The sequence below is a fragment of the Ranitomeya imitator genome, chromosome 3 (assembly GCF_032444005.1).
Source record: "Ranitomeya imitator isolate aRanImi1 chromosome 3, aRanImi1.pri, whole genome shotgun sequence".
NCBI classification, from domain to species: Eukaryota; Metazoa; Chordata; class Amphibia; order Anura; family Dendrobatidae; genus Ranitomeya; species Ranitomeya imitator.
Window position 1 is genome coordinate 435,721,035 of NC_091284.1, and position 18,957 is coordinate 435,739,991.

At 42.0% G+C, this 18,957-nt stretch overlaps 1 protein-coding gene across 11 annotated transcripts in view; it reads left to right on the forward strand.

Moving 5' to 3' along the window:
* The window catches only part of REPS2 (RALBP1 associated Eps domain containing 2), a 441,759-nt gene that overhangs the window by 276,168 nt on the left and 146,634 nt on the right, over positions 1–18,957 (forward strand). For all 11 annotated transcript variants that reach the window (XR_011319311.1, XR_011319312.1, XM_069757315.1 and 8 more), the window contains one exon: positions 1,474–1,519. Coding sequence is in view for 9 of the 11 variants with exons in the window: in XM_069757315.1 (XP_069613416.1) it covers positions 1,474–1,519 (46 nt within the window). In the remaining 2 variants the exon portion in view is untranslated. The remainder of the gene's footprint in view (positions 1–1,473; positions 1,520–18,957) is intronic.

An 18,957-nucleotide genomic window follows, 5' to 3' on the forward strand; every position in this document is an offset into this window, starting at 1 on the left:
CAAATCCGCAGCGGCCAATCCGCTGCGGATCCGCAGCCAAATCCGCTGCGGATCCGCAGCCAAATCCGCACCGTGTGCACATAGCCTAATTCTAAGGGTATGTGCACACGATGCGGAAAACGCTGCGGATCCACAGCGTTTCCGCCGCTGCGGGTCCGCAGCAGTTTCCCATGAGGTTACAAAAAACGCTGCGCACATGCTGCGGAAAAAACTGCGCGGAAACGCAGCGGTTTACATTCCGCACATTTCACTTTCTGCAGATTCCGCAGTGGTTTTACAACTGCTCCAATAGAAAAACGCTAAAGTACCACTCCCCTGTCCCTGCAGATCGGGTGAAATTGGAGTTAACCCTTTCACCCGATCTGCAGGGACGCGATTTATCCATGACGCCACATAGGCGTCATGGATCGGATTGGCACCGACTTTCATGATGCCTACGTGGCATCATGGGTCGGGAAGGGGTTAAACTGGCCATACCTTTGCGATAGATGTGAGCTGTAAGAATGGCCTTCTGACAGTTATCTATCTTGACTCCCATATGCTCATGAGCAAATGGCTGGGCATAATATGTTTTCAACAGGTTGACTTTGTTGGCAGCAGCTTATCTCCTATGAAAAGAAAAGATTTGGTCTTTATCAAGTTAATAAGTTATCCCCTACCAATAGGCTAGGGGCTAACTTACTAATCGCTTGGGGTCGAGTGAATCTTTGCTCCATTCATTTTCTATATGAACTGTAAAGCAGGCCATACACATTAGACTGCCGTCGATGCTTTGGCCGATCATTTGGCCAACTCTCCAATACTTAGGAGTGCTCGTTCCACTGAGTGTTCCTGTATTCTCTATAAGAAAGCTGCTGGCTCACACGTTGGTGTCAGCTTATCTTAGAGAGGAAAATCCAGTCCGCAGTCTAAGATCAAACATGAGCGATCGACATCTCCCTCGACCATCATCCCCATACACATTACACATGAGACAAACCCATTGATTTCAGTGAGTTTGTCTGACATTAGTCTAATGTGTATGGGATCCTTTAGTCAAGCACAGCAAGGATTATGCAAGTGTCTAGGCAGTATAGAGTATATGTCTACACAAGGACAGTTTTAACAAACCTCTTTACTCTTGAAATCTACAGCAGGATTTACTTGGTAATCTCTTAATCTGATCCTTATCTTGCAAAGTAATTTTACAGTATTAATGGGATTTTATTAATCTGTTGTTGTTTTTTTAAATGCTCCAAAAAGAAAAAATCTTGGTTTTGTCACTTCCTTATATCTCTGTAGTATACAAAGAAAGCAAATAATTTCTAATGTTCAAGTTTCTAATTTGCAGACATTTCTTTCCACTCATATAGTCAGTAAAATAACTTGCAATATTTGGATTTAATGTGGATTTATTTTTATGAAAATTAAACCTGAGCATAAATGAAAGTCTAATTTAAAATGTATTTTATTTTTTCAATGTTATTTTTTCAGTTGTTCACCAAGAACAGTACACACATAAAACAAGGCCAAGGTCTAGGTAAGATCAGCACAATCATAATTGCTTACATATGTTCATATTGGCAATTTATGGGTGTACAGCTGTGTTAAATTGGAGGGCCAAGGGCCCGCACCAGTAACAATTACTCTGGAGGTCCACTGTTCACCTACATACAGATATTATGTTACCCTCATACATAAATGTACCTATGTTTCTATATAATAATAACAAGATACTGCCTTTGTCTGCACATAGTGAATTAAGCATATAGTGCCAACAACTGCTCATACTGAGATGTGGGGCCAACTCCTGCACAGCAGCCCACCAGGGAATTTACCTGTTCTCCAACTGGCCAGTCCAAACCTGTGTATTGTGTATATATTAATTTTTTAAGCAATTCATATTTTAGCTTGGTTGTTCAAACTGAGTTTTTTTTAGAAGTTTTTGCAGCGGAATCTTTCTAAATCGTTATCAAAATAATCAAAATTCCTAAAAACTTTGATTTTCTGCTCCAAAAATTCTACAAAAAGACTATGTATGAACAAAGCATAAAATACATTCCTGCTCTTATTTTTGCTAATTTTAATGAGAAAATGTTGAGCTTTTTTCTTACCATAGAATTGAGAAAAGTAAATATGAAAAATAAATTTCTTGTGTGTAATGTGTATAGGAAGTATCAGAAGTGTAAGTTAATGCTCCAACACCCCAGTGTAACATGGCCTTGCCCTATCATGTTACACCAATGCCTGGGCGTGAATGCTACCTTTATACTTGCTTTAGCTATGCCTTTTAACCCCTTTACCCCAAAGGGTGGTTTGCACGTTATGGACCGGGCCAATTTTTACAATTCTGACCACTGTCCATTTATAAGGTTATAACTCTGGAACGCTTCAACGGATCCCGGTGATTCTGACATCGTTTTCTCGTGACATATTGTACTTCATGACAGTGGTAAAATTTCTTTGATATTACCTGCGTTTATTTGAGAAAAAAATGTAAACATGGCAAAAATTTTGAAAATTTCGCAATTTTCCAACTTTGAATTTTTATGCAATTAAATCACAGAGATATGTCACACAAAATACTTAATAAGTAACATTTCCCACATGTCTACTTTACATCAGCACAATTTTGGAACCAAAATTTTTTTTTGTTAGGGAGTTATAAGGGTTAAAAGTTGACCAGCAATTTCTCATTTTTACAACACCATTTTATTTTAAGGACCACATCTCATTTGAAGTCATTTTGAGGGGTCTATATGATAGAATGGTGTCACACTTGGGTATTTTCTAAAAGCTGCACCCCTCAAGGTTCTCAAAACCACATTCAAGAAGTTTATTTACCCTTCAGGTGTTTCACAGGAATTTTTGGAATGTTTAAATAAAAATTAACATTTAACTTTTTTTCACAAAAAATTTACTTCAGCTCCAATTTGTTTTATTTTGCCAAGAGTTACAAGAGAAAATGGACCCCAAACCTTGTTGTACAATTTGTCCTGAGTATGCCGATACCCCATAAGTGGAGGTAAACCACTGTTTGGGTGCATGACAGAGCTTGGAAGCGAAGGAGCGCCATTTGACTTTTTAATGCAAAATTGACTGGAATTGAGATGGGACGCCATGTTGCGTTTGGAGAGCCACTGATGTGCCTAAACATTGAAACCCCCCACAAGTGACACCATTTTGGAAAGTAGACCCCTTAAGGAACTTATCTAGAGGTGTGGTGAGCACTTTGACCCACCAAGTGCTTCACAGAAGTTTATAATGCAGAACCGTAAAAATAAAAAATAATTTTTGTGAAAACAAAATGATCTTTTCGCCCCCAATTTTTTATTTTCCCAATGGTAAGAGAAGAAATTGGAACCAAAAAGTTGTTGTACAATTTGTCCTGAGTACGCTGATACCCCATATGTGGGGGTAAACCACTGTTTGGGCGCATGGGAGAGCTCGGAAGGGAAGGAGCGCCGTTTGACTTTTCAATGCAACATTCACAGGAATTGAGATGAGACGCCATGTTGCGTTTGGAGAGCCACTGATGTGCCTAAATATTGAAACCCCCCACAAGTAACACCATTTTGGAAAGTAGACCCCCTAAGGAACTAATCTAGATGTGTGGTGAGCACTTTGACCCACCAAGAGCTTCACAGAAGTTTATAATGCAGAGCCGTAAAAATAAAACAAAAATTTTTTCCCACAAATATTTTTTAGCCCCCAGTTTTGTATTTTCTCGAGGGTAACAGGAGAAATTGGACCCCAAAATTTGTTGTCCAATTTGTCCTGAGTGTGCTGATGCCCCATATGTGGGGGGGAACCACCGTTTGGGCGCATGGGAGGGCTCGGAAGGGAAGGAGCGCCATTTGGAATGCAGACTTAGATGGAATGGTCTGTAGGCATCACATTGCGTTTGCAGAGCCCCTAATGTACCTAAACAGTAGAAACCCCCCACAAGTGACCCCATATTGGAAACTAGACCCCCCCACGAACTTATCTAGATGTGTTGTGAGAACTTTGAGACCCCAAGTGTTTCACTACAGTTTATAACGCAGAGCCGTGAAAATTAAAAAATCTTTTTTTTCCCACAAAACTTATTTTTTAGCCCCCAGTTTTGTATTTTCCCAAGGGTAACAGGAGAAATTGGACCCCAAAAGTTGTTGTCCAATTTGTCCTGAGTACGCTGATACCCCATATGTTGGGGTAAACCCCTGTTTGGGCACACGGGAGAGCTCGGAAGGGAAGGAGCACTGTTTTACTTTTTCAACGCAGAATTGGCTGGAATTGAGATCGGACGCCATGTCGCGTTTGGAGAGCCCCTGATGTGTCTAAACAGTGGAAACCCCCCAATTATAACTGAAACTCTAATCCAAACACACCCCTAACCCTAATTCCAACGGTAACCCTAACCACACCTCTAACCCTGACACACCCCTAACCCTAATCCCAACCCTATTCCCAACCGCAAATGTAATCCAAACCCTAACCCTAACTTTAGCCCCAACCCTAACTGTAGCCTTAACCCTAACTGTAGCCTTAACCCTAACTGTAGCCTTTACCCTAACTGTAGCCTTTACCCTAACTGTAGCCTTAACCCTAGCCCTAACCCTAGCCCTAACCATAACCCTAGCCCTAACCCTAGCCCTAACCCTAACCCTAGCCCTAACCCTAACCCTAGCCCTAACCCTAGCCGTAACCCTAGCCCTAACCCTAACCCTAACCCTAGCCCTAACCCTAACCCTAGCCCTAGCCCTAATGGGAAAATGGAAATAAATACATTTTTTAATTTTTTTTTATTTTTCCCTAACTAAGGGGGTAATGAAGGAGGGTTTGATTTACTTTTATAGCGGGTTTTTTAGCGGATTTTTATGATTGGCAGTCGTCACTCACTGAAAGACGCTTTTTATTGCAAAAAATATTTTTTGCATTACCACATTTTGAGCGCTATAATTTTTCCATATTTGAGTCCACAGAGTCATGTGAGGTCTTGTTTTTTGCGGGACGAGTTGACGTTTTTATTGGTAACCCTTTCGGGCACGTGACATTTTTTGATCGCTTTTTTTTCCGATTTTTGTGAGGCAGAATTAGCAAAAACCAGCTATTCATGAATTCTTTTGGGGGAGGCGTTTATACCGTTCCGCGTTTGGAAAAAATTGATTAAGCAGTTTTATTCTTCGGGTCAGTATGATTACAGCGACACCTCATTTATATCATTTTTTTATGTTTTGGCGCTTTTATATGATAAAAACTATTTTATAGAAAAAATAATTATTTTTGCATCGCATTATTCTGAGGACTATAACTTTTTTATTTTTTTGCTGATGTTGCTGTGTGGCAGCTCGTTTTTTGCGGGACACGATGACGCTTTCAGCGGTATCATGGTTATTTATATCTGTCTTTTTGATCGCGTGTTATTCCACTTTTTGTTCGGCGGTATGATAATAAAGCGTTGTTTTTTTTGTGCCTCGTTTTTTTTTTTTTTTCTTACGGTGTTTACTGAAGGGGATAACTAGTGGGCCAGTTTTATAGAAATGACAGAAAAAAGACTCGCACATCCAAACTAGTGTGAATAGGTGCATACCAGGAGCAGCTACCTCCATACATAAATACAGTGGGGCAAAAAAGTATTTAGTCAGTCAGCAATAGTGCAAGTTCCACCACTTAAAAAGATGAGAGGCGTCTGTAATTTACATCATAGGTAGACCTCAACTATGGGAGACAAACTGAGAAAAAAAAATCCAGAAAATCACATTGTCTGCTTTTTTAACAATTTATTTGCATATTACGGTGGAAAATAAGTATTTGGTCAGAAACAAACAATCAAGATTTCTGGCTCTCACAGACCTGTAACTTCTTCTTTAAGAGTCTCCTCTTTCCTCCACTCATTACCTGTAGTAATGGCACCTGTTTAAACTTGTTATCAGTATAAAAAGACACCTGTGCACACCCTCAAACAGTCTGACTCCAAACTCCACTATGGTGAAGACCAAAGAGCTGTCAAAGGACACCAGAAACAAAATTGTAGCCCTGCACCAGGCTGGGAAGACTGAATCTGCAATAGCCAACCAGCTTGGAGTGAAGAAATCAACAATGGGAGCAATAATTAGAAAATGGAAGACATACAAGACCACTGATAATCTCCCTCGATCTGGGGCTCCACGCAAAATCCCACCCCGTGGGGTCAGAATGATCACAAGAACGGTGAGCAAAAATCCCAGAACCACGCGGGGGGACCTAGTGAATGAACTGCAGAGAGCTGGGACCAATGTAACAAGGCCTACCATAAGTAACACACTACGCCACCATGGACTCAGATCCTGCAGTGCCAGACGTGTCCCACTGCTTAAGCCAGTACATGTCCAGACCAATCTAAAGTTTGCTAGAGAGCATTTGGATGATCCAGAGGAGTTTTGGGAGAATGTCCTATGGTCTGATGAAACCAAACTGGAACTGTTTGGTAGAAACACAACTTGTCGTGTTTGGAGGAAAAAGAATACTGAGTTGCATCCATCAAACACCATACCTACTGTAAAGCATGGTGGTGGAAACACCATGCTTTGGGGCTGTTTCTCTGCAAAGGGGCCAGGACGACTGATCCGGGTACATGAAAGAATGAATGGGGCCATGTATAGTGAGATTTTGAGTGCAAACATCCTTCCATCAGCAAGGGCATTGAAGATGAAACGTGGCTGGGTCTTTCAACATGACAATGATCCAAAGCACACCGCCAGGGCAACGAAGGAGTGGCTTCGTAAGAAGCATTTCAAGGTCCTGGAGTGGCCTAGCCAGTCTCCAGATCTCAACCCTATAGAAAACCTTTGGAGGGAGTTGAAAGTCCGTGTTGCCAAGTGAAAAGCCAAAAACATCACTGCTCTAGAGGAGATCTGCATGGAGGAATGGGCCAACATACCAACAACAGTGTGTGGCAACCTTGTGAAGACTTACAGAAAACGTTTGACCTCTGTCATTGCCAACAAAGGATATATTACAAAGTATTGAGATGAAATTTTGTTTCTGACCAAATACTTATTTTCCACCATAATATGCAAATTAATTGTTAAAAAAACAGACAATGTGATTTTCTGGATTTTTTTTCTCAGTTTGTCTCCCATAGTTGAGGTCTACCTATGATGTAAATTACAGACGCCTCTCATCTTTTTAAGTGGTGGAACTTGCACTATTGCTGACTGACTAAATACTTTTTTGCCCCACTGTATACAAAAAAGGTTGCACTCTATCGTGCAAAAGCATGTCTAATATGAAATATATGAAATATGAATAGCAAAATGGCTTTTGAACATTAGGAAAATATTTAAGAGACGCTTTGCACAGAATTTGATATAATCAAATAGTGTGAGCCCATCAACCAATCGTCAAGGTGGTCTCATAAAACTGATGGGTCCCTGATCTCCCTGTCCAAATGTGAACACTTACCGAAGGCCAATGTCTGTATGCCTGGGTGAATGTGGATACCTCTGTTCAGCAAAGCCAGTTTTATAGGTCGGGTTGTTACGGACGCGGCGATACTAAATATGTGTACTTTTATTGTTTTGTTTTTCTTATTTAGATAAAGAAATGTATTTATGGGAATAATATTTTTTTTTTTTTTTTACACACTTGTAAAAAATTTTTTTTACTTCTTTACTTTGCCCAGGGGGGGACAATACAGATCGGTGATCTGCCAGTTTGCACAGCACTCTGACAGATCACCGATCTGTCAAACAGCGCTGCAGCGTTACCAAGTGCCTGCTCTGAGCAGGCACTTGGTAAGCCACCTCCCTCCCTGCAGGACCCGGATCCGTGGCCATCTTGGATTCGGGATTTGCTGCAGGGAGGAAGGTAGGAGACCCCCGGAGCAACGCGATCACATCGTGTTGCTGCGGGGGTCTCAGGGAAGCACACAGGGAGCCCCCTCCCTGCGCGATGCTTCCCTGCACCGCCGGCACATCGCGATCATGTTTGATCGCGGTGTGCCGGGGGTTAATGTGCCGGGGGCGGTCCGTGACCGCTCCTGGCACATAGTGCCGGATGTCAGCTGCGATAAGCAGCTGACACCCGGCCGCGATCGGCCGCGCTCCCCCCGTGAGCGTGGCCGATCGCCTATGACGTACTATTCCGTCCTTGGGAAGTAAAGCCCACCCCACATGGACGGAATAGTATGTCTAATGGCAGAAAGGGGTTAAAGGGACTCTGTCACCTGAATTTGGAGGGAACAATCTTCAGCCATAGGGGCGGGGTTTTCGGGTTTTGATTCACCCTTTCCTTACCCGCTGGCTGCATGCTGGCTGCAATATTGGATTGAAGTTCATTTTCTTTCCTCCATAGTACATGCCTGCACAAGGCATCTTGCCTTGCGCAGGCGTGTACTTTGGAGGCCCACTGTAATTTTATGGTGAACCTCTCAGTGCGTCCCTAACCTCCTAAAGGTGTGACACCATGTGCAAGCAGGGTGAGTGACCTGGTGTCCTACAGCACCCATGCTTTGAGGCTGAGTCCTTATGACTAGGCCATACTACCCCTTAGGCTAGGGTCACATTGCATTAGGGCAGTCCGTTTAGCGCATAGCACTACGGACTGCGCTAACGCAATGTCCCAAAAGGGATCGCGTTAGCCGATCCCGCTAGCGCAGATCCCCCATCCCGCTAGCGCAGATCCCCGATCTGCGCTAGCGTGGAACGGACCGCGAATGCTGCAAGCAGCGTTCGCGGTCCGTCACTCAAATGACAGCACATCGCTAGCGCACGCCCAATGTGGGCATGCGCTAGCGATGCGTTCGCCATTACAATCAATGGCGGCGTTAACGGACTACGTTACACCGCGTTATGCCGCGGTGTAACATAGTCCGTTAAACGGGTTCACAAAACGAAATGTGAACCTAGCCATAGGGTTTGCTCATATCTGCTTATAAAATCGTCCAGAGCAATGTGAAAAAATAAATCGCATTGCATTCGCATCAATGTTATTAAATCAGGTAATCTGCAATTTTTTTCTCACCTGGAATTGGGGTGAGGTAAAAATCACAGCATGCTGCGGATGGCTGCAACTCACCAATGCAAGTCAATGGGTGCGAGAAAAAAAATTGCACGGCACGTGGACCATGCATGTGCCGTCCGATATTTATGCACCCATCGGCTGTGTAATGTCCGCTGACATCAAGCCCAGAAGTTAGTAATGGACACCCCTATGCATACCCTATAAGACACGCCCATTACTAACCAAGTAATAAAAAGTAATAAACACACAGAGAAAAGTCCTTTAATTGTAAAAAGCACTCCACGACCCTCTTTTACCCATTTATTACCTTTAAAAAATAAAATAATCCAAAGGAGTCTGTCATAAATCCATCCCATGTCCCACGACGACCCCTGAATCTTCTACATCTGGATGCAGTGGTGAGTGGTGACATCAGTAATATGACCGCTCAGCACTGCCGCCGGAACACGATTACAGTAGTGTGTGAATCTGGCTGCTGTGAGGAGCGGTAATGTCAGTAAGTTTTATCACAGTTCACAGCTGAAGAACGAGACACTGATCGTGGGAACTTAGACTAAGGGCAGTCCCACACGTCCAGATAATTCCGGTACCGGAAAAATCGGTACCGGAATTATCCGTGTCCGTGTGCCCGTGCTTTTCTGTGGCACATCAGTGTGGCACACGTGCGGCACACGTGTCCCCACCCCCCTCCCACCCAGCTGGTGCTGCTTCCTGTCCTGGCCGCATATTCATCACTGTAAATGAGCGGCCCCACGTGACCGCTCATACAGTAGAAGGTGCGGCCAGGACAGGAAGCAGCGCCAGCGAGGGAGCCGGGTGAGTATTTTAATAACAGCGGGCGGGTGCACAGGGGGTGGGAGGGGGTGGGGACATGGATCTTTATGTTAAACACGAGAAACAAAAAAAAAAGGATTATTCATATCTTCTCTACAGCAAACGCTGCTGCAGAGAAGATATGAATCGCGGCTTCAGCACCATGTGGGGGGGGACAGCGCTTACTGTAGCGCTGTCTCCTGCACGGCACACGGACTGCACACGGACAACGTCCGTGTGCGGTACGTGTTTTACACAGACCCATTGACTTTAATGGGTCCGTGTAATCCGTGCGCTCCCACGAACACTGACATGTCTCCGTGTTTGGCACACGGAGACACGGTCCGCAAAAAATCAATGACATCTGCACAGATGCATTGATTTGAATGTGTCTACGTGTGTCAGTGGCTCCGGTACGTGAGGAAACTGTCACCTCACGTACCGGAGCCACTGACGTGTGAAACCGGCCTAAGGCATCTGCGTATCCTGTGTTGTTGTGTAGTATTTGAAAAAAAAGTACTCAAACTATATACAAATTTAGCAAACTTCCCTAGACGTGTTTAAAAAGTATAATTTTTATGTAGCTTAAATTGTTTTGTGGTCTTAGCGGTAATCATACTAAACTAGTATTTGCTAGTTCACTAATAGTTTTGTGATAGGAAGGGAAGTTGTGGTTTTGTGACATGGGGGTTGCATTCTTTAGTTATAAAAGTCTTAGAAAAAACAGATGATCGCTTGCAAGCAAAACAACATAAGCACCATTGTAAATGTATAGAACCTTTGTATGAATACTAATAAGATCAAATTGGCTTGTGTCTTATGGTTTTTATTGACTACTATACCTATTCATCAAGTGAAGAAAAGAAGTTCTAAAATGTACACAGTCATATCAGTAGTTGGGGAGTCAGGTGTTCATATGTATGTAACTTAGGAAAAGCGCTTGCTGTTCCCACGAATATACGTGCAGTGCCAACCAGTGGAGGAGCTGGAAGCCTATAGGCCCGTTGCAAAACATGGGACTCTAACAGCATGTTGGTCATATGTATTGGGCCCCGTTGTGTTCTAGATTCTATAATGAATAACTAAAAAAAATATAGCTAAATTTATGCATTTCAATTAAAACACAGCAATAAGATAATTTTTGAAGTGATACTTCTAAATTTTAGTCATACAGTTATTAAATAACAAATATCAGCATATTGTTACTGAACATGTTCAGTATACCACAACAAATATATCACTAATAAACCAATAATAAAGGACACAAAGGAAAATATATTCCGGCACACTTTGTCAAAATATTATCACAACGTAGTGTCTACGTATAAACACCATCCTGTTGCGGAACAAAATCCACTATAAGAAAAGACCCTTATACCAATAAAATCATATACAAGGAATAAATACCACCACACCATGACCAGGCTATATATTACTACAGTACTACATAGTAACCAAATAATAGCACCATAATGACCATTATCAAAAACCATACTAACATTACCACCAGTGACAATTCTATATAGATGTTCTATAGATTGTAAGTGTACATAAATTCAGTGATTTACTGGTCTGCAATTCAAGGAAATTTTGCTTTTCTTCTTCATCCGGCACAGACCGCTATGACTTTTTCAAGCCAGCACTTGCCTCTGTAGAAACGTGGCACACACACATCTATGATTGATCACTTCTATAGCACTCACCACACTTTTTCCCGCACTTCTACACTACACCAGATGAAGAAAAAAATTGTAATAGTACCACCCTCATTGCCTACACAGTATCAGTTAATCCCTTTTGCCCCTCCCCCCGCAGTAACAGTATCCCCAAAAGTAAAGGCCCCTTCACATTAAGCGACGCTGCAGCGATACCGACAACGATCCGGATCGCTGCAGCGTCGCTGTTTGGTCGCTGGAGAGCTGTCACACAGACCGCTCTCCAGCGACCAACGATGCCGGTAATCAGGGTAAACATCGGGTAACTAAGCGCAGGGCCGCGCTTAGTAACCCGATGTTTACCCTGGTTACCATGCTAAAAGTAAAAAAAAACAAACACTAGATACTTACCTACCGCTGTCTGTCCTCCAGCGCTGCGCTCTGCTTCTCTGCTCTCCTCCTGTACTGGCTGGGAGCCGGAAAGCAGAGCGGTGACGTAACCGCTCTGCTTTCCGGCTCACAGCCAGTACAGGAGGAGTGCAGAGCACAGCGCTGGAGGACAGACAGCGGTAGGTAAGTATGTAATGTTTGTTTTTTTTTACTTTTAGCATGGTAACCAGGGTAAACATCGGGTTACTAAGCGCGGCCCTGCGCTTAGTTACCCGATGTTTACCCTGGTTACCAGTGAAGACATCGCTGGATCGGTGTCACACACGCCGATCCAGCGATGTCTGCAGGAGTCCAGCGACGAAATAAAGTTCTGGACTTTATTCAGCGACCAACGATCTCCCAGCAGGGGCCTGATCGTTGGTCGCTGTCACACATAACGATTTCATTAATGATATCGTTGCTACGTCACAAATAGCAACGATATCGTTAACAATATCGTTATGTGTGAAGGTACCTTAAATTACATTACAGTAGTAATGTCTCTCCTTGTGACCTCTCACGGTAGAAATACCCCTCCCCCTTGTAGCACCCATGCATTGCGATGGATATGCCCCCTTTTGTAGCTCCTGTGTAAAATTCCCCCTTATGCCTCCATACAGTAGTAATGTCTGTCCTTATTCTCATATACAAAAATATCTCCTGATCTCTTGTTTAAATCACGGTTTGTGTTTTATGTATTTTTTTCTTTTTCAAAGCAAAATTAGCAATCTTGCAATTTTCAGACTGGCCAATGAGCCTTTTTTAAACTAATAATTCACATCCTTTCAAGAAGAGTTTTCACCAGGCTCCTTACCAGCAGAGGCTGGATTACAGCATCAATCACAATACGATTTTTTTTCTCTCACCCATAGACTTACATTGGCGAGAATCGGACAATATACGCGTACAATTGCAGCATGCTGCGATTTCACTCGCACGTTGAATACACCTGAGAAAAATATGGTGATGTGAGCTGTCCCATAGATTAACAGTGGTCCGGGTGCTATGCGATGTTTTCTCGCATAGCACTCGTCCATATTCTACGCTAGTGTGACTCTGACCTTACATGCTCAGTCTGTTCTTCCATTACTGAGTTGTGAAATCTTAAGGCTTCTGTTCACATTATACTACAGAAAACCAAATCAGCGGACAGTCTAATGTGTACCGGGGCCTCCGACACTCCATTGGCAGATATTGTCAGGGAGGAGACTGATCGGTATGTTGGAATGGACGATCCTTTTGTTTCCCCTGTAAAACTCCTGTAGTACCACTCTGGTGGCAGCAGTTCTCTAATGTTTGGTACAACCTGTTGTTTGCGTTCCTTCAAAACCTGTTTGCAAGTGTACCTAGAAGAATTAATGCTCTGATGCTGTTTTGAATGTGAAAGGTGAGGACCAGATAAAATCCATTAATGTAAATTATCCTTATAAGGTCCACCTGTAAAATATGGTAGTATTCCAGGTGCTTGTGTGTAATTCAACTTGTCTAGCCTTTGTACAATAGAGAGGAAGGTGAATTTTATAATTACTCCACATATGGTATTGATTCAGGGAATCACATAGAGAACATACATGTCTTTCTTTAAAGGGAACCTGTCACCTGAATTTGGCGGGACCGGTTTTCAGTCATATGGGCGGAGTTTTCAGGTGTTTGATTCACCCTTTCCTTACCCGCTGGCTGCATGCTGGCCGCAATATTGGATTAAAGTTCATTCTCTGCCCACCGTAGTACACGCCTGCGCAAGGAAAGGCGTAAGGAAAGGGTGAATCAAACACCTGAAAACTCCACCCATATGACCGAAAACCGGTCCTGCCAAATTCAGAATTCAGGTGACAGGTTCCCTTTAACATATAATGATGTTCTTGTTTAGTGGGGCTGGGGTTTAAGGCCCACAGATTATTATTGGGTCCATAGGGCACCGATATTACAGCTGATAAACCAGTTTACGGTATATAGCTGTACCGGGATATAGCCGTTAGTAACCAGAATAAATCCTTTATGTTGCTGACTGTCATCCAGGAACAAGAACACACAACATGGCTTATAGTACAATGTGACTTATCTTATTATTCTATGATTAGACAGCTTTATTATTTATAATATCTAAGATGTAAACTCTTGTGATTCACTCCTAATATAAATAATACGGTTTCTTAAAAATAATCTGATTTGAGTAATTATTAAAAGACTAAAAATCTTCCTACGGTGTTGAGTGGTGTCATGGTGTCAGATAAGCACCCCCTGCCCTCAATCACCTGGCATCTTAAGAGGGCTATGATTAATCTCTTCTCCAGCTAAATTCTGTGGATGAGATTAAGTATCAGAAGCTCATGTGAGGAGATTACTCAATGTTCTGGCTACACATTTTGGCTTATACTTGAGCTATTACCATTATTATGTAGAAGTAAGAAAACGGTATTGCAGGGAGTATTTTTTGATCTGTATCAGGCAAGTCCCGTCTATACACTGATGGGACATATAGACTGTGAAATCCTCAGTTTAGCGCATTAAATTAACTAATCAGTGCTCTCTGTCTGGAACTTTTCCTCTGTTCATCACTGTATTGGGTAGATGGAATTGCAAGTCTCAGTTCTATAGTATTTCTCATTTAGCCAAACAAATCCTACATATTTTTCTTCATCCCCATTTTATGCTTGTCTTTAAATCATATGCTATGCTGCATATGCTGAAAACATTGAAGTCAGACATGTCAGGTGATCTGATCAGTCCTCTGGCTGTAGTAATACATTGAACATGTAAAGAGATTCTCCAATTTGAACAATTCCTACTTGTTAGGCCGGCCTCACACTCAGCATATAAAAATACGGTCCGTAATTTACGGCCGTAATATGCAGAAAAGTCCCCAAAATAGTGGTCCGTATCTCATCCATAGGCAGGGTGTGTCAGTGTATTTTGCGCATGGCATCCTCCGAATGTAATCCGTATGGCATCCGTACTGCGAGATTGTCTCGCAGGCTTGCAAAACCGACATACGGACATACAATTGATCCATGTTCTCAAAAAATCGTAAAAACATATAGACTGTCATATATATATATATATATATATATATATATATATATGTCAGTGAGACACATATATATATATTAATATATCATACAGCGCTAGATAGCTTAAAAGTCGGTAATTCAATTGCTGGCTTTTCCTATCTCCTTCTCAAACCCGACATGATATGAGACATGGTTTACATACAGTAAACCATCTCATATCCCTTTTTTTTGCATATTCCACACTACTAATGTTAGTAGTGTGTATGTGCAAAATTTGGGCGCTCTAGCTATTAATTTAAAGGGTTAAATTGCGGGAAAAATTGGCGTGGACACCCGCGCAATTTTCTCCGCCAGAATGGTAAAGCCAGTGACTGAGGGCAGATATTAATAGCCTGGAGAGGGTCCATGGTTATTGGCCCCCCCTGGCTAAAAACATCTGCCCCCAGCCACCCCAGAAAAGACACATCTGCTGGATGTCCTCATATGAACTCGAGCGTGGGAAAATATTCTGAAAAGTTCCCAGGCTCGAGTTCATATGAGGACATTCAGCAGAGGGCGCATCACCGCAACTGAAGGTAACTACAGGTCATTGACCTACATTCCATTCATTCGCTGGGGTTTTACTGGCAGGAGCACAGCTGCATTAGCAGAGCTCCTGCTTGTAAAATTAGTTAACCCCTTCAGATGGATTTACATCGTTGGACGTGACAGAACGACGGAAGGTATGGGATATTGTTGTTTTTTTATTTTACCTTTTTTACAGAACGAGGGTCTTCAGGTGGATTACCAGTATAATAAAATATTACAAAAACCTGTGTCTTTATTTCATTAAAATACTTTGTAATAATGTGTGTGTGTGTGTGTGTGTGTGTGTGTGTGTGTGTGTGTGTGTTTTTTAACCATTTCATACTATTGGATTAATAATGGATAGATGTCATAATTGACGCCTCTCCATTATTAATCTGGCTTAATGTCACCTTACAATAGCAAGGTGGCATTAACCCTTCATTACCCCATATCCCACCACTACAAGGGAATGGAAAGAGAGTGGCTAAGCGCCAGAATAGGCGCATCTTCCAGATGTGCCTTTTCTGGGGTGGCTGGAGGCAGATGTTTTTAGCCGGGGGGGGACAATAACCATGGACCCTCTCCAGGCTATTAATATCTGCCCTCAGACACTGGCTTTACTATTCTGGCGGAGAAAATTGCGCGGGAGCCCACGCCAATTTTTTCCGCGATTTAACCCTTTAAATTAATAGAGCGCCAAGTTTTGCACATACACACTATTAAAATTAGTAGTGTGGAATATGCAAAAAAAAAAGGGATATGAGATGGTTTACTGTATGTAAACCATGTCTCATATCATGTCGGGTTTGGAAAGGAGATAGCAAAAGCCGGCAATTGAATTACCGGCTTTTAAGCTATCTAGCGCTGTATGAAATATTTATATATATACATAAAATGTGTCTCACTGACATATATATATATATCCCTATACTATGTGTAGACATTTATTTTAGCTATTCTATTGTAACCTGTCAGTGTGATTTTACAGTACACCGCCCTGAATTGCCGGCTTTTCTATAGAACACCGCTGCGTATTTCTCGCAAGTCACACTGCTGGTCCATGAGTAATCCGTATTTTTCTGGCCCCCATAGACTTTCATTGGTGTATTTTTTGCGCAACACGGTGACAAGCGCAGCATGCTGCGATTTTCTATGGCCGTAGAACATCGCATAATACGGATCAGTAAAATACAGCTGATAGGAGCTGGGGCATAGAGAAGCATTGTACCGTATGCAATCCGTATTTTCAGCAACTCTCTTAAGTCCGTAAAACACGCTAGTGTGAGGCCGGCCTTAGAGCGGATTACATTATGTCCGAATGTTCCTGGAAACACTACTTTCCCATTAACTGTGCTGTGTAAACAGGCTGCTGATCACCTGATAAACAAGCAAAATGCTTGTTTGCCAGGGAAATCATCTTTTGACTTGCTTAAAAAAAATCATTGTTCTCGGCAGCACATTGTCCTTTGTTAACTGGACATTTGCTGACGAGAACAATCTATTACCAATTGTTCTGTTGGCATCTGAAGTGTTGTCGGCTTATCTAACAGGCTTTAAGGCGACCACTGATCTGAAAACATGTTCGACTTGATCTAAAGTCATTTAATGTCACCAGTTGACCATTGTAAATCTGGCCCTAGAATGGCTACTTGACGTTAAGCTATTGACAAAGTGTTGCTGGTGGGACCTCCATGGATCAGCTGTACTCTGCATGTAAACCTGATAATAGGTGTTGTTTTTCTGTAACGCCACTAAAGGGCAAATTAAGTATTACACTGTGCCAATTCAAATTAATGAATTGCCTGTGTAATGCAGGACAGGATAGGACCTTCAGAGCTAGATACGACCGTTAAAAACCGCTCTCCACCGTATCCAAGACAGGATAATCCCGAATAGAGGACCCCCTCTATTAACTATTAATTCTGTAATCAAGTAAATGAAGATGGGTTTTATAAACTAGACATCCCTTTAAGTTTGTTGCGTATGCTAATAAGTATATTCAGCAGCTATTATATGTGAAGTGATTTTTTTTATTCCTACTGTCCATTAATTACCGCTGAACAGGGTTTAGTGAAAATGGACCTTTTGTTTTTACCTTTGCAGCAGATCAGTTTTTTTTATTAAATAATAAATATATGATCATATCATTAATAATTACATGGGTCTCATACAGTACATCTGTGAATAAATCCAAAATGTATTTAAATGACCAAGGAAAGGAACGTGCGAAGCAGAACTCTGAGCATCTGTATTCCATATAGCAGATCTAAACAGGTGATGATGTGCCTAGTCAATACAATGTAACAGATTGCAACCACCGTTGCTCCTGCTTGAATGACAACACCACCATGTAAGTTGCTTCACATGCCCATCATTCTTATATATAAACATTTTAATAAAGGTAATAATTACCCATGAGTATGTCCAAGTCACGTTCCAACCACGGCCACAAACCCCGACGCGCGTTTCGCGTACCAATAGTCTCGCTTCCTCAGGGGGCGTGGCCTAATTAGTGTTTCAGTCTGGTATTAATAGTAAGCCGTTCCGGTCATATGACCGCACGGCTGCCTATGAGCGCCAGGCCAAAGTGTGCATGCGCATCGCGTCCTCTAGTCATTCCGACCCAGGACATGGAAAGACCGCCCACCCATGATCACGTGAGCGGGCTGGCGCCTGGCCACACATCACGCTTACATTGAACGGATGGCAATCCAAAAGCTGGGAAGGACAGGGCACGGGACACTGCGCACAGTGAGTGTAAGTGTAAACATATAAATAACTATAACTGTAAAAAGGTTACCAAGTAGCTATTTGTGCTTACATGTTGTGTTCTATTACCATCCATTATAGAAATACAATGCTCATTACACAAGTAAAAAACAACTATTTACATTTCAATTCAATAAAGTGCACAGTGCTGTGTATTCAAAAATAGTATTAATATTTAGTGATCAGTTATTGCACATATAAAGAGACCATGTGATCAATTACTACATCCCTATCTAAAAGTGAAAACGGTATACAAAAATTACTCAGAAAAACATGCAAGAGACCACACAATGTGGAATGAAAAAGGACAAACGTACCAATACATCTAGATCATAAATGAGATTACAGAGAAATCCCCTAAACTGTGACATGAAGAACATAAATTAGTATATAATCATATCCGTGATGTTACTACATGACCTGTGTCTCTCACATCTATCTGACACACCTTGTCATATATACTGTATCTTAGTTAATATGTGGATATCATTTCTGTTTCAAACACAAATTCTCACTTCTCCTCCCGTGTGGTCCAAATGTATGGTAATTTTCAACGCTGTCCCGCTTCATCCACACAACATCATATGATCATATATTTATTGAGTATTTAATAAAAAAACCTTTTTTGCTTAATTTTTTGGTATTTTTGACTTTATGTCCTCCATTATTTAAACTGATTGATGAGTCGCTATTTTGCATGGGAATATTATATTTTCTGGTGCTATTAAGATTAAGATCACGTAATCAGT